Source organism: Argentina silus (assembly GCF_951799395.1).
Source record: "Argentina silus genome assembly, chromosome: 22".
Lineage (NCBI taxonomy): Eukaryota > Metazoa > Chordata > Actinopteri > Argentiniformes > Argentinidae > Argentina > Argentina silus.
This window is the reverse complement of record NC_139676.1, coordinates 13,504,857-13,521,908: the sequence shown is the minus strand read 5'-3', so window position 1 is coordinate 13,521,908 and position 17,052 is coordinate 13,504,857. Positions and strand designations below refer to the sequence as shown.

General features: G+C 41.6%; 2 protein-coding genes across 5 annotated transcripts; both read right to left on the bottom strand.

Moving 5' to 3' along the window:
- Positions 1–578: 578 nt before the first annotated feature.
- On the bottom strand, positions 579–8,441 carry LOC310821742 (NACHT, LRR and PYD domains-containing protein 3-like). Of its 4 annotated transcripts, none has more exons than XM_083693930.1 (11): positions 8,317–8,441; positions 7,409–7,649; positions 6,959–7,020; positions 6,527–6,698; positions 5,875–5,933; positions 5,172–5,223; positions 3,116–4,820; positions 2,525–2,884; positions 1,981–2,127; positions 1,736–1,782; positions 579–1,528 (listed from the first exon to the last, which is right to left on the bottom strand). In XM_083693930.1, the coding sequence occupies exons 2-11, from the start codon at positions 7,638–7,640 to the stop codon at positions 993–995; spliced, it is 3,372 nt and encodes a 1,123-aa protein (XP_083550056.1). In that variant the 5' UTR covers positions 7,641–7,649; positions 8,317–8,441; the 3' UTR covers positions 579–992. The 4 variants fall into 4 exon arrangements, with proteins under 4 accessions (XP_083550056.1, XP_083550055.1, XP_083550053.1 ...); XM_083693929.1 differs by having other exon boundaries at positions 7,944–8,434; XM_083693927.1 differs by having other exon boundaries at positions 7,409–8,434.
- A 3,994-nt stretch (positions 8,442–12,435) lies between these two features.
- Positions 12,436–17,039, bottom strand: LOC310821567 (uromodulin-like; the record flags this gene model as incomplete). Its single annotated transcript, XM_083693652.1, has 8 exons — positions 12,436–12,449; positions 12,550–12,625; positions 13,037–13,196; positions 13,406–13,657; positions 13,958–14,112; positions 14,279–14,460; positions 14,876–15,349; positions 16,976–17,039. 8 exons carry the CDS (start codon positions 17,037–17,039, stop codon positions 12,436–12,438), a joined length of 1,377 nt encoding a protein of 458 aa, XP_083549778.1.
- Between the last annotated feature and the right edge of the window lie 13 nt (positions 17,040–17,052).

Here is a 17,052-nt window from a genome sequence, read left to right as displayed (position 1 = left end):
GCCCACTTGACGTGTTACATTGTATTTAAAACAAGAATGCGCGTCTTGCTACAGTAAGCTGTCAGTGTCACACCCGTTAAAAAGTCTTCCGTATTTGTTTTTGAGTTTTTTTTACCTTGATCCTCCGGAAACTGGCCTCTAACCGCAGCTGTTTCACGGCTTTTTGGGCGATTACCAGGTTGCTGCTGGCGTTGTTGTTCGACATCTCGACGGCCAGAGGTGGGAAACAATGCGACCACAAAGGTTGACAATGGTGTGTAGAAGCAGTCAGCTACGGCTCTCGTTCTCCCGCCCACCCGACAACTTTTTCCCAACATTATTCTAATTGGTTTGTCCGTCATTCGATCAGATGGAAAACGTCACGTGGTTGAATAGCAGCGTAATATCGGCGTCAATTGGAATAATCGGATTACTGGAATAATCCAGACAGAATCAAATCGAAGTTGGTAGTTTAGTTCAAGAATCACAGTCGGGCTACTGTAGTTATGTAACAGAAACAGGCTAAGCTACAATAGTCACATTATAGGAACGGTGACCAAATATGTAGCAACGGAATAAAAGTCTATGGTAGAAACATGAGAAACTGATTGATTTTTATTTATTTAAGTAGGAATGCAATTTACGACCAGCCATGGGCTTATAGGACTAGCCACATTTACTTTGAACTTTTACAGTTTTTAAACAAATAGAAAACTAAATACACATGATTTACATTAAACTACTTCCTCACTTTTACCACAGATATTGATTGTTTCTATTTCCTCATACATACAGTGAAAAATAATAATAATAATCCAACATTGTACAAACAGAGGAGAGGACAAAGTTGTTATAACAATAACAATTATATTACAGAGACTTATATTATATACAGCAAGACAGCAATATTAATGGATTGGACTCCTTGCACTTTTCCATTAGGTGCTCAAACCACTTCACATTACATGTGCAGGATATGACACACAGCCTGCATAGACATTTGGTAAGATTGCTTAGTCATTTATGAGGGTAACTGCTGCGTCTGGGGAGTTCAATCTGAATCCAGGATGAAGGGAATCAGTGAATGTTGTCTTGAATCCATAAAGGGGCGTTACTGTGCCACTGTCGACACGGTAGAAGGCCAGAATCCTGGCCGGCCAGTCCAGGTACACTCCTACTCGGTAAGGGGCAGTGACGTCCATTTTGAGGTGGCTTAAGTTGTGCACGATTGTGTCATGTTCTGCGTGACACTTATCCTTGGATATGTACAAAGACCAAGAATCGGCGTTGTGCCCCAATGCGGCACCTGGCCCTTTCCTACCCATTCTGTGGTAGGCCATGCCTATCAGTACATCACGTCTACACTCAAATTCCAGGTAATGGCGCCCCCGGAGACCCTCTTCGCACAGCACTTGGTTGCATTTATCAAACCTCTCTGGGTTGCCAGGGTAACGCTCCTCCTTTCTCAGCCGTGTCACCCTCCTGCCCCCCTCAGACAGGGAGAGGAAACTGTGTGCCGTGTTGGGGTCTAGAGTGAGTTGACAGGCATCTGAAATGTGTTTGGAAATAGAAATCATTTCAGTTCTCCAGCTTTTCTGTTACATTTAGCACTGTACTACATATAATTCAATCTCCATGTCAGATATTGTTAAAGAGACCACCACGAACCACTGATGCTAGTGTTTTACATACAAAGGCCTTGAGCTACAATATTCAGGACTGTTTAATAAAGAATTATTATTGGCTAATTGCTCACATTTCTGTAGACCTGGTTTGTTTCTGCAATCTTCTCCATGGTCGACGCTGAGGAAGACACAAAACACAGGACCGGCTTAATGGAAGCCAGGAGAATGTCCACTCTCATTTTACTGTCATAAGACAGTCTAGAGTTTGAACAATACAGCCATGATGATGATAATCAAATCACTATTTCTTCCATTAACTGTTAACATATTTGATTTATGTATTTTAGCATAACATTGGTATTTTCTTTCAACTCACTCCAGCTTCTCCAGCTTTAAGAGGCCCTCATCCACGACTCCTAGGGGATTGTAGCTCAGATCCAGCTCTTTCATGTGAGAAGGGTTTGATCCCAAACCCTCGACCAGTGATGACCACCCCTTCTCTGTGATTCGACAGCCTGACAGCCTAGAAATAAGAATGGGAGAAAAACATGCTACAAAAAAGCCTTTAACCCTGTATACCTGGATATACTGACAGTGTAATTACATAATTATAACGTAGAAATTACTTTTCTGTTGCAGATTTGTCACAAATACAAACAAGTACAAGAAAGTACAGTAACTGTTGCCAAAATTGACAATTTTGTTAAAAGAATTTCAAGATATTACCAGATGCAAATAGTATATATTGTTACCAAGTAATTACGTGGTAAATACCAAATGAATACCAGTGGTAATAGTATTGTCAAATAAAGTGTTACAAAGAAAAGGGGAAAGTTCATGCATCTATTATCGCCACAGGTCAACCGCCACTTCACTGATAAAGAAGTCCTTTAATGTGTCATATTCTCAGTAATACATACCTCAGTACCTGCAGCTTGCAACCATCAGTCAGAGCAAGAGCAAGTAACTCCGCCCCCCGGTCCCCAAGGTCATTACAGCTGAGATCCAAGGTCAGAAGTTTCGTGGTGGGAACAGTCAGGACTTTGCAAAGCTCCGTGACACCTCGACTTCCTTTTTTGGTGGCTTCCAAATCATTGTGTCTGAGGCTCAGAAACTCCACCTTGCAGTTGGAGCTCCGCAGCCCATCGCAAAGACGAGTCACCCCCCCATCTCCCAGCTTGTTGTGGCCCAGGTCCAGAATTGTCAGACGGGAAGTTGCAGACCGAAGAACTGAGGCCACTGTTGCACATTTTAGCAATGTGATATCACAAAAGTTGAGTCTGTGAATGAAAAAAAAAGTATTTTAAACTATTCAGGCTAGAACCACAAAGATAAACCCAATTTTCAAGAAGATGAACAAGTTTAAGGTTATTATCGACTACTTTCACCAAGGCAGTCCAGTGGTAAGATTTGAATGATTTGGAATCTATCTATAATTTTTAAATCTTACATGTACAGCAAATATACACTTATATACAGTGCTGTACTACACCTTTCATATTGATACTTACAGTGCTGTAGTGCAAGATGACAAAGCAGGAACCAGTCGGTCAAAACTTCCCTCTGAAGTTCTTTGATTCCTGAAGTCAAATTCATCAGACCCCTCTGACATGATATGCATGTACGCCCTCAGAGTGCACTCATATGGGGTTAGCAATGAGATTTGGCAGGTGTCATTCTTCATCACCGATTGGTCCTTCAGCTGAATCAGACAGTGAATAAGGTTGACGCACCTCTCTGGGGAGAGGTCCTTCCTCTTCAGAATCTTGACATATCCAATTAACTTTTTGTGATCATCTGAACTGCTTGACATCTTTGGCAGAATACCTTGAAGGAGGCGCTGGCTGGAGTCATGAGAAATCCCGAAAAGAAAGCGTGTATAAAGGTCCAGGTGTCCATTTTCACTTTCTAATGAACTATTAAGAGCACCTTTAAGAAAATCGAATAAACTCTCTCTTGTCTTGATCAAGGTTTTCAGTGGTTCTGATTTGTTTGTAAATTCATGGTATTCATACAGAGCAGCAAGAAATTCCTGGACGCTCAGGTGTACAAAACAATACAGGTTCTTGGGATACAGCCCATAATCTAATTCCACTATCTCTGTACACAGGCCAGGGCACATAGCAGCTTCAGTGACACTAATACCACAGTCTTTTATGTCCTGCTCTGTAAAGAAGACATTTTGCCTTCGCAAGTGTTTAGATGCTAGTCTTCCTAATTTCAAAATGTCCACGTTCTGTTTATACTTCTCGAAACTGATTCTTGTTTGGGTGAGAAGGTAATGGATGTACATTTCCGTAAGGGTTGTAGGCAAAGACCTCGATGTTAGCCCATCCTTGTCTTTCCCAAGGATAGCCTGAAGCACAGTAGCTGCCATCCAACAGAACACTGGTATATGACACATGATGTACAGGCTCCGTCTTTCCTTAATGACTAAGATGATCCGTTCGGCCATCTCTGGAGCTCTGACGTTCAACCTGAAGTACTCATCCTTCTGTGGATCGTTGAAACCTCTTATTTCTGTCACCCGGTCTACATTCTCTGCAGGGATCTTATTGGCGGCTACTGGACGAGTGGTTATCCAGATGAGAGCTTTAGGGAGGAGATGGCTAGAGATGAGGTTTGTGAGCAACACATCCAGTGTAGCAGACTCTGTTACATCAGATATCAACTTGTTAGTGTCAAACGTCAGTGGGAGTTGGCTCTCATCCAGGCCATCAAGTATGAACAGAATGTTGTGTTCATCATAGGTCTTCATTTCTTTTACATCTCGGAGTTGAGGGTGGAAGACCTCAAGAAGTCCATGCAGGCTGTACTGTTGATCTTTAATTAAATTCAGCTTCCGGAAAGGAAGAACAAATATGAAATATAGATCTTCATTTGTTTTTCCCTCTGCCCAGTCCAAGCTGAATTTCGCGACTGCCACCGTTTTTCCAATGCCAGCGATTCCCTTTGTCACCACACATTTGATGGTGCAGCCGTCATCAGGCTTGAAGATGTCGTTGCAATTTACAATGGCGCCCTCTGGGAAGTGGTGTGCATTCTCAGCCAACCACACCTCATGTTCAGTATTAACGCTGGTAGAATGACAGGCGACAATATGAAGCTCTGTGTAAAATCCGTTAAGGGCTGATTTCTTTTGAGAAACCCCCTCAAGTACGCTTTCATTTTGCTTCTTCAATTGTGACTTAATAGAATTTCTTATGCGCTCGATGTCTTCAAATTCATGAAAGAAAAAAAGAGAAGAGAATCACAAAAATGTGTTATTTTGACTGACTATTTCGGCATACCATAACATACTGTACTGTACTGTACCATACTCTGGGAATAACAGTCTGCAGGGCTAGATTATGGGGCCACTTTATAATACATTCATATACACATTTGGACCTGCATTCTGACTTCACATTTAAAAGTTTTTTAATTCAGAATTCCACACAAATTAATCAACACTTTCATTGTTATGACCCAAAAGTTACAATTAGTAGTGCAAATCAGTCGGACTGGAATCTTGTTTATTAAGCACCATAATATCTGTCGGGTCAATCAATGCTGAATTGTACTTACTTTCTTTCTCTGCTTTCTGACTATACAGAGGCACCGGTCTTGATTGTGGAATCTAGGAATGATAGGGCAGAAAAAAAAGAGAAAGCGTAGATTTAGCATTTTGAGAACTCAATCCTGTGCCAGTCAATGTGGCTCAATAATATACATAGTATTGACTACTTTAGAATTCAAGACAGTTAGAAGATATCAGTCATATCAGGAAATAGAATTTTCTGTGTTCTAGAATTTGTCTGTTTACGTTTCTATGGAACCAGACAGAGGGCCATGACAGAATACAATAGAATATTTGTTTGTCCTCAACTGAGGGCCAACCCAACAAACCAATGAAACCATCACCCAGAGGTTTACATATATACCATCCCTTATGCAATGGTAAACACACAATAAAGACAAAGACGGGCACAGTAGACCAATAACTGTGTAGAGATCAAGAGAAAAGGAGTCAGTTTCCTGAATGCTTTGTAGCTTGACTCCTCCCCCTAGACCAGCAAAGTTCTTCATTCATCAAATTCTTCACATAGTTATTTCACACCAAAAGAATGACCTGCAACTCCCATCTCAAAGGTTCAGGTTGCCAGGTATACCACATGACAAAGAACAGGTTTCACCCCTCTTGAGGACGCCTTTAAGCTACAAAGCTTTCAGGATCTAGTTCTGAATAAACAGCTAGTTCATACAGCAGCAGACCAAACCCATTCATTACCTGGTCAGTAATCAACTCAGGGTCCGGCAGTGTCTGCCTCCACTCTGTATTTTCACCTGCTGAGAGGAAAGAGATAGCCTTAATATAATAATATTGATATATATATTTTTTTTTTTTTAAATATGTTTTTAGGACATTTCTGCTTTATTGGGATAAAGATAGTAGAGATTGACAGGAAGGATGGGTGAGAAAGAGAGGAGGGATGACATGCAGGATATGTCGATGGCCGGAATCGAACCAGGAACCTTGCGATGATATGGTATGTGCCTTAGTGTGCTACGCCATTTGAACAAGCCCCAATTACATTGATATATGAGATAATAATGTGATGCCACACTAAGCACTGACATGAAGCCTTGACAAACACTAGATATACACTATTCTGTAAAACATTTACATAATACCCTTGCAATCAAAGTATGCACAAGAGGGCATATCAGAAACATTCTACAGAGTAAGTTGATTTGAATATCGGCCAAAGCCCTGTGCCTGCACTTGGTCCAGCGGCTAGTGCTGCTGCCTATGGTCCTCACATTGCCCTTAGTGGCAAGGGATCAAATCCCAAGGCTACTTATTCTACGATCATCATTTCATGTATCTCCCCTGTCTTTCCAAATAAATGAATACAAATCCAAAAGGGGATTTCCCTCACCAAAATTAATGATCATGTTCCCCTGAACTAAATTGTCGCATATATGTGGTGCAAGAATGCTGCTTCCATCCCGAGCAAAGTTGCTATTGCCGAAAGGTTTTCTGTGTTCAACATTAACTCCTCTTGCCTGGATGGCATCAGATGTAGTTGGAACATCCATCTCTGTGGTCATCTTGGAACAGAAGCAATAAGAGCAAGGTTATGGCCAGCACCCAGTGGCAGAAGCTGAGAGGGCATTTCAAGGATGCGTATAGAAATGTTTGGTCATTTTCATTTTTTTAATAGCCGCAGGTCATATATTTTTTAAATAATTTTTATCATTACGTCAGGAACATTCAGGAGGCTGATAGTAGCAAGACAGAAAAATACATGTTAAAATGTGAAATTAAACAATATAGTCGAGAGGAAAGATAAGTAAGAGGGGCCCACTACCTGATGGTCTACCACCTCCCCCTTAGAAACAACCGATGTCTGATTCTCCACATCATCCTCGTCTATGGATGAAAGAAGATAAACTCATTGGTACACAATCTACCATTGATTAAGATGGAGACAAATATAAGAATAAAGAACAACAGCATATGCTGCAGACCTATATGGAATATGATTCACAGTTGTAATACAATGTACACACATTTACAGTGAAAACTAGAAGTATGCCAGTGAGGGTACGGCCACAGTACCCAAATATTACATTGTATTGACAACACAGGAAAATAGTTAAATGACGCTACCATATCATGCGACTGCAATGCAGTTTTGAAAGAATAAACCCCCAATAATAAACTGATTTATGCAATTCCCTCCCTCATTCCCACATAATAAAACAATGAATTTGTATTTAAAATTAATTAATTAATAATTAATATTATTTATTCAAACCTTGTGGACTTCTTCTTCTTCGATGTTTTGTCTTTTTGATAATTGAAGACACAATTGTGCGAGCATTTTCTCCATACTCAAGTATAAGTGCTTCCACAACGTCTTTCATAGGCATTCGCTTCACACTCCTAGGCCTATCAATCTTCTCCCACAGACAGCGTTTGACACGTTTTTGCCTCCTTTTGCTCAAACTTTTAATTTCGGCCATGGCCCATTGGTACGGCGTCGTCATGGTTGATACCTGAAGATTAAAGCAATAAATAGAGGCAAGGACTTTAGGATTAGAGACTGACATTCTGCCTTACAGTTATTGTCCTGATTACTATTAACATATTTATCAATAAAAATGTCAACATCCACGGTCCTTCTGGAATGGGTCTGCTAACTATCAACACCTGTGGATCAAACATGCAGCAACTATTAGCGGGATGAAGACGCTGTGATAAGGACTTCACTATATGCACGGTTTTGCAATCAAATCATACGTTGTCCGATTTTGGATTATGGGATAAAACAGCTTCTTACCTTATCTTACCTTTATCTATCGTTACGCTAGCTGGCTTTTGGCTGCCCGGTGAGCTCGCTTGCTAAATGTTTGCGTAAAAAATTAAGTATTAACTGGCATGATTATGTAATATGCAGACAACGGCATTCGCTTTCCGTTTCCTTGATTCAGTCCCCTCTCCTTCAGTGGCTTTTCTTCAGTTTCACATGTATCAAATAAGTAATTTGTTCGAGACAAAAGTGGGACTATCGCAAATCTGAACAGGCTAGGAATAATCTTTAGGGTTAGGGTTAAATTTGCGCCTTTTGTCAGAACGAGCTATAAGGGGACGCTTTCTGTTCGTGTAGTTTCGGCGTTAGGATGTTATAGACAATGACAAGTAATGAACAAAACATGGTCCTACCTGTAACCTGCCGTTTGCAAGTATCGAGATTTGCAATCACTTCTCCATTTATATGCAAGAAGACGTTGTTTGAATTGACGGTAGCCTTTTGTTGCACTCGAAATAAATATCTCCTCTCAGCAAAATATTTCTTAATTCCGGAAATTACGATGGCGGGAAACCTAAGCCTATGATCATATAAACCTGGTAATAGATAACTAAACTATAACCCGCCTCCAGTTATTCGCGGGTGGAGTGTAAATGAAATATGTATATCGAGTGTATATGTATTGTTTTATTGTTCTATTTTATACATTTGTAAATTTCTTATTGCTATTTTGTTCATATTTTGCTAATTTGTATTTTTTTTGGTCAATATTTGCGATTGTTTTCTATGTCCCATGCACCAACCTCACCAAGTGAATTTCCGGTATGTGCAAATATACTTAAAATAATTCTGATTCTGAAAGTTTCATTCGTCATCAATAAATCAACCACTGTTAGATTCAAGATTCAAGATTCAAAGTGTTTATTATCATATGCACAGTAGAAAACATGTTTCACTGTACAACGAAATTCTTGCTTTGCTGTCCGCAGAATGCCAACCAATGTAAAATATACAATACTAAAGAATATACAATATATACTAAACAAATGTACAAGACAGCAAAATTTAAGCCATAAAATAAAATAGCAGCAATAATAATAATAAAACAGTGCAAATGTAGCAGTGTAATTATGCAAACTGGAAAATTCAGTTATTGAGGTAGTAAGGTTATATTAATCTCCTATGGGTTGTTTAGGAGCCTGATGGCAGTGGGAAAGAAGGAGTTCTTCAGTCGGGTGGTCCTGCATTTAACACTTCTGTACCTCCGGCCTGAGGGTAGAAGTGTGAACAGTCCGTGCTGGGGGTGGGTGGGGTCCTTGAGGATGGAGGCGGCTCTCCTGTGGACTCTGCGGTGGTAGATGCTCTGCAGAGAGGGCAGTGGAGTCCTGGAGACCTCAGCAGTTACCACCTGTGTTTGAGGAAACAGTCGTTGCCAACACACTTTAAAAAAATAAATAATAATCATTTGATAATCATCACAAATATAAAAAATCGACATCGTGTTAATTATAAACAAATCGACATTTTTATTCATTTTAACAGTCAGTTTCTTTCACAGGTGCAATAGACAGTGAAAAAGGGAAACACCTTCTCCGTGAGAGCATGCTCGACGGTGTGCTTATGGGCGTCAGTGATAGTGTTCAGAGTTCACCAGTCCAGGTGAACTCTGACCCATCAAGGCTTAACCAGCAGGGAGACAGACCTATACTTTGAGGACTCCCGTACTTTTTTTTTTTTTTTTTTTTTAAATGTTACTTCAATTCCAAAGTAAAGTTGTTTATCATTAGAGACAGAATCAGAGAAATGGCGCCATACAAGAATACGCAAGATGGCAAGAGACCCTAAGGGGCAATACCCCTAAGCTATATACCTTTCCTTGGCGCATGATACGATGTATATGAACCAATCAGACGTATCTAATTTAAGATCAACCAATTAAGGAGTGTGTGATCAGTGCATGGTTCAAACATGGGTCATTAGTCTGTCTTTCTGAGACGTTGTTACAGTTTGCATCTGAACAGTCTGCAAAGTTGACATTTTAAGCGGTTCAAATCCAACTCACATTCTTATCAGGGCCCAGCATGCGGGCCGACTGTGTAACTGAAATCAGCACTGAACCTAAAGGCCAGGTAGCTGCTAAAGGTTTCTACTATCACACAAGCATGAAGCACATTTTGTTCTAAGTATGTCATGTTCCCTTAAAATCATTTGCTGCAGCATGTGTCACATACATTTCACAATTTCATAATATTCAGATTCATCAATGCGGATGAACTACTACTGCTATTACTAAGCTACTACTATTGAAATGAATCGGGTGACGTCAGACTTCAATGTGTCCATTCTTTTACAGTCATTGCCTCCAAAAAAGCGTGAGAACAACGTAATTTGGAGGTATGGCTACGAGACTACATATCACGTATGGCTTCATCTCTGTCTTTCCTTCCTTCCTTCTCTGCTCTGCCGAGGGAACCTACGACCCTAGAGCACCACCTAGTGTTCACTTCTATTTCAGCAGGATACCACCGTTTTCTGTGTGTCCTCTGAGTTATGGAGAAACAAAAAGAGAATACCACATAAATGCTAGACTCTGATTCACAATGATTACTCTGCACTTTTATACAAAGAGAATTATGTCCATCATTGTCTGCTGTGTTACGTGAGAAAGGAGGTAGCATGGAATGCATAAACACCATTTACCACAACTTTGCTAGCTAAGCAGATAGCTACTTTCTAATGTCGGATCATAAAATAGAGATAGCTAGCTAGGTCTCAAATATGGCAGTAAATAAGGAAATTGTAAAGTAAGACAAAAATAATTGGTAAGATTAAGTTTAATAAACAAGACATTGGAAAGCACTGTTTAAATGCTGCTCCAGGGGAAAAATCACCATAGGATAGAATTTAGATTTCATAGCTGCCCCTAGTAAATACCTTTTTTTGTATTACTTTTTGTGCTTGAAATCTGCCCATCTCTGGCAATACCGAGATGTCCCCTAGACAGAACATTTTCGCTGGGTATCTTCTCTGGTGATGCTCTGCCAGGCCTGTTCAGTTGATGTCTGTAATAACCCATTTTTGCCCAAAATCTTATTATCAGGAAATGAAATGCACGTTCAGTTGGATTTAAATCTGAAGACTGAATTGGGCTGACTTCCTTCCTGAAAAGCTTCGTAGTTACTATGGCAGTATGTTTTGGGTCATTGTCTTACTGTACTGTATGAAAAAGCGCCATCCAATGAATTTGGAGGCATTTGCTGGTACAAGACGCTTCTGTGCAGTTCAGAATACATTCTGCTGCTGCCGTCAGCAGTTACATCATCAATTAAGACAAGTTAGCCAGTTTTAGTGGCAGCTATACATGCCCAAACCAGAACGCCCCCTCCAACATGTTTCACAGATGAGGTGGTATGCTGTAAATCTTTAAACGTTCCTCTTTCAATCACTCTGGTCCATGAAAATATTTATCTTATCTTATCATAAGACCTTTTTCCAGACCTCTGCAGACTTTTTAGGTACATTCTAGCAAACTATAACCTGACCATCCTATTTGAGGATAACTAGTGGTTTACACCTTGCACTTCATGAAGCCTCTGTCGTTCAGCTGAGGACGTATTCTGCGGATGATACATTTTTAAAAAGCCTCGTCTCCTGCTAACGGAATTCATACTGACACTTCTTTCCTGTTGTCGTAAAGCCGATAATATAAGAAAGATGGAGACTGTGGCGTAACAATGCATTTAAATAAAACCCATAATATCAAAGGGATTACTGGAATATCATCAAGGACACGTGCAAGTCAAACAAACTCGATCAAACAATGGTGAAAGGTACTGGAGGGAAGTACGGTACTAAAGGAAAACCTACACCTTCGCTTTGATACAGGTAGACCGATGGTGGAGCTCTGTGCTGAATGGACATCAGTGAGTAGTACGAAAATATACTGACACCTACTGGTGTACAATGGATATAACATCAACGCCTTGGATTATATTCATTCTGGGGCCATTATTGCGTGGACCCATTATTTGGAGTCAGATACAGACGCTGAGAATTGCATTTGTATTGGTCTTTATTGCCACCATGAAGTCATAGAATTCACACAGAACATGAATGTAGCAATGCCCAGGAAATATCCCAAAGAGAAACCACAATGCTACAAATAAATTCATTGTGAAATCATGTGCAGCATACCTATTGGAAAAACACCGATTGGAAAAACAGTTTTGTCACTCTATGCTCATATTGTGATTTTGGCTGCAAGCCGCAGGTCAGTTAACTGCAGTTTGGAAATGGCAAGAAAATAAAGGGGTTTGGGGTAAAAGGATGTCTATGATAGTGTGGTCTTAGATATTTAGTTTTCCTGTAATCCAATAACACCAATGTTTATTACTAGCATTCATTTACCTCCGATTTACTGGAAATCAAAAATCAAAATCAAAAACGGTTTGGGGAATCAGGTGGGGAAGTGTGGTGAGGGGAAGCACACGCTGGAATTGTTTTGGGAATCGTATGTTGGTCGTTCTCGAGGCTCAAGCCAGAGTCCCTGTGGAATTGAAAGAGAAACAAACAGACTCAGTTGCCAAAGTTATTATCACTGACATCATAAACATGATTGACAGCTCCACATCTAGTGAAATGCTCACAGGTAATTGGTCCGATGGTGAGGGGCTTGAGGGGGACAGATTTGGACACAGAGCGGGATTTCCTTCTGTTACACGCCTGAGAAGAGAGAGCAGAAATTGACAAATAAAGAATGAATGAAAGAATAAATGTCACACAATTATTGTAAAGTAAATTTGATAATGTACAGATAAAGAAGCAGTATTGTTTTAAGTTCCATTCCAGCAGGTGGCATAGTTAGCTATTTGCTATTTCGGGGATCAATAAAGTACCTATCAATCTCTAAAAGTATAAAAGACCAGAGAGACCAGAGTTGGAGAGAGCAGAGAGACCAGAGAGAGTCAGAGAGACCAGAGAGACCAGAGAGAGTCAGAGAGACCAGAGAGAGTCAGAGAGACCAGAGAGAGTCAGAGAGAGCAGAGAGAGCAGAGAGAGTCAGAGAGACCAGAGAGACCAGAGAGAGTCAGAGAGAGTCAGAGAGACTGGGGTGGAGTGCAACAGTGGACTCACTGCAGAGCAGGAGGAGCTGCTCTTGTCACACAGGCTCAGGCTGCAGTGCAGGAAGACGTCCTGGTAGTCCCCCCGGTACAGGTACAGCAGAGCAGAGAAACGTGCCTGGAGAGACAAACCACTCTCCTCCACTGTTACCTGGCGACGGTCGCTAGAACACCTGCAAACATAATTGAGAGATAAGGAAGTTCAAGTAAGAAATATACTGTAAACCTTCTCAATCCTCTCCATGTGTAAGTAAACATGTACTACAAACAACACACACAAACACATAATAACACAAAAATGCACTTTGCAAACATACATTCTTAAACTTAAAAACACACAGAAGCAAAAGTGAACACCATACAGACATAAGGTGGTCCATACCTGTGCTGAAGGAGGTAGTACCTAATGAGGTCATCAGGGTTGGGGGAGTGAGTGACGTAGCAGTCATCCAGAATGACCACAAAGCGCTCTGTCTCTGTCTCCTCTACAGACACGCCCACATGCAGGGCGGTGCCCACTGGCAGGCTGACTTTGCCCGCTGGGTAAGGCCCTGTGTAGTTGGCGTTGTGGTACAGAGACATGGAGGCTTTGGCCTGAGAGCCAATGTTGATGATGCCAGTTCCTTCCCCTCCCCTGTCAAGATGGAGGACATGGGGTCATGCGTAGCCATTCATAAGACAGGCAGCTCAATAATCTCAGTCAATCTTTTTGGACTTAACAATGCATCACTGAATGCATCTTTTGTATATAATGTGTTATATGCATCCACAGTAATACGACTGTGAATGACCAGAAGGTAAACACATTAACACAATAAAGCAAGGTAAGGTAAACAAAGTAAGGTAAAAAAAACAAAAAAAACACTGTTTTAATCAATAACATCAAGGTTGTTTTACAAAATATCATATTGTACACCATAGCGTCACCACTCACAACAAGGGATTGATGGGCACGTCCAGGCTGGTTTGTGTGTCCATGGGATAGACACAGGAAAAGGGGATTCTCACTGGCCTTGGGAGAGAACCAGTCGGCACAGTCAAGGGGTAGACAAATAAATTGTTGGAGAAGATGGCATGGGATCCATTTGTCTGAAGAGACAAAAAAGAACAAGAAAATACGTTCAGAAGAGAGAGCCATCTTTCAGTGAGCAGAGAAAGTCAATATGGGTCAGTATCATAATAGGTGAAATATGTAGCTGTGGCAGTGGTAATAGTAGAACTGGATGTTGCAGATGACTGAGTGATAATCTCTCACCTTCAGTGTGTTTCCACAGTCGCCCTCCCTGCGCTCCACCGGGTACCACACGGTGCCGTTTTGTTCTTTAAAGGCAGAGCAGCGGCGGTCGGCCAGGTGAGCAGAGGAGGCGTTCAGACCTCCGGCCTTCAGGTGAGCCCTGTTGAGACCCACCTGTATTAGGTTCCGCCCACACACCAACTCTGTGTCCGGGATTGGAGGACGCGGTTCCCTGGTTAGAGGTTTAGGGCTTGTTGTAAGGCCTCCTGATATGGCATGTGTTGTCTTCTTTGTGGGTTCAGGGGGCGTTGTGGTTGTAAGTTTAGGGGTCTTAGTTGTGGGTTCAGGGGCCGTTGTGGTTGTAGGTTTAGGGGTCGTTGTGGTTGTAGGTTTAGGGGGCCTTGTGGTTGTAGGTTTACGGGTCGTGGTTGTGGTTGTAGGTTTACCGGTCGTGGTTGTAGGTTCAGGGGTTGTTTTAGGGGCTTCTGATATGACTGAAAGATAACATACAGTAGAATGATACAGTGGAATGTTACAGTGGAATGCAGACTTAGAATTACAATCGAAGCCAACTGAATAATCAAAACACAGATTTCCAAGATTCTTACTATACAGTACCTGCACAGTACGCAGACTCTGTGTATTCTACATCTACAAGCTTGTAGATGTAGAAGTCACCCGGGCAAGCTTTGACGTGGATATATTCAACGTCCCGACAGCAGCTCCACTTGTGTGTGCAGACTCTGGACCGTACCAATCCCTCAGCGGAGGTGGGATGAGGGGTACTGAGCCATATCGGGTAGCGCGTCCCGCACATGGACTCGTCCACACATTTCTCGGGCATCTTGGCATTCAAGCCATTTAGACTCAGACGATACCAGCCCTCCCAGTCTCGGGAGCGGTCGTTGACGGTGTCACCGGGGACGCGTTTGTATGACACTGATCGTCTGGGGTCTTCGAGGGCGGTGTAGTGTTTGCAGGGGTCAAAGCATTTCCTAGAGCCATTGACGTAGAGGCAATCCTGTCCGGCTGGACAGTATTTGCTCCCACACTTGAAGGATGCGGACCAGCTGTCAGGTGTGGGGAAATCACCTAATGCAAGAGAGGGAGTATCAACATACATCACTGTTTACTGTGCCTGGCTTTGTCTGCTGTAAGGTTTACCTGATGTCTTCACTCTGGCACAGCCTACAAAATGTATTGTTCTGCTGTTCTTTTTTGTAAATTTGTAAATTTGTTATTGCTATTTTGTTAATATTTTGCTATTTTGTAAATGCATTGCCAGTATTTGCTATTGTTTTTTATGCACCAACCTCACCAAGTCAATTTCCTGTATGTGCAAATATACGCGGCCAAATAAAAAAGACTTAAGATTCTGATTCTGATAAGGTACATGCTTGTTTGTTTGTTTGTGCGTGAACTGCACACTGCACACTGCAAAAAGGCATTTTCTCCCAGACAATAAAACTATTCTATTTTTTTAGTTTCTTAGTCTCTAAAGTCCTCCAGATTATTTCCTGTAAAGCACATTGTATTGCATTTTGTATGAAATATCCAAATTAAGTCTCTTGGGGAGGCAGAAACAATACCGTCTCTGACCACTGCTCGCTGACCACTGGGTCGCTGCTGTAAACTTTTCCATTCGCCTTAAAATATCAGCGCTCTGTGTATTATTATATTATTTATTATTATTATATACTGATATTTCTTGACAAATGAAGCAGTTTTATTCTTGCTTTTTACATAAAATGCATTTATTTTGTATCTAAATGTTTAGGAGTCCCCCTTGCCTCCTCGAAACTTACGCCCCTGCTGTAACGTGATTGAAAGGGATAATTTGTTAGATTTCGGTCTATAGTTCATGAGCAAAAAACGGGTCTCGTCGCACGCCTTGCGGTCTGTACGGGTATTGCACTGGGGACTCTCTGCAACCTCATTGGACCCAAGCCAGGGGCATGTGAGACAACTAGAAAGTATTGTAGCGAACGGCGGGGTAGCTTGCCTTTAGCGGGTATCGAACTCGCAATCTTTCGCTTACAAACCGGCCGCGCTAGCCACAACAGCAAGAGAGTTAACTCCCTTGGCGGCGTTGCCAACGGGCCGTTACACAGGGCCGTTACACAGGGCCGTTACACAGGGCCGTTACACAGGGCCGTTACACAGGGTCGTTACAGTATGTCAGTGAAGTGGAGATCCGTATGTCGCTAAAATGTTTGCATAAATAAACGAGGGACTCCTTGGCTGAATGAGGTAAGACAGTGATTCAGTCTCATCGATTATATATATTGTAGCGAACGGCGGGGCAGAGCAGCTTGCCTTAAGCGGGTATCGAACTCGCAACCTTCCGCTTACAAACCGGCCGCGCTAGCCACAACACCTGCTAACGGGCCTTACACAGGGTCGTTACAATATTTTTTTTTTTTTTTTTTTTTTTTTACAAAAATTGCTATACTATACATTGACCATCTGGGCCCAAAACAAAAGCTTTAAAAAATACACATATAGGCGCGAAGATACTGTAGCATCTCTTTCCAAATCGTCTTTACTGTCAACACAATTCACACACTACTCTCTTATTGAGTGACATGTTTCCCTCCAATTTCATGTAAACAAACAGTCTTTCTAAACAATCAACTGGCGGTAGTAATCACTTATCAGGGCTTTCACACCATGTTAAAATGAAGTTCTTGGGAGTTTATAAGACATTCAACCCTTTACCTGAGCCCTCATCTGCAGCAATGGACGGTACCAGCAGGAGAAGAAGCAGAGCCCCAGAGGTCATCATTAAGCGCAGC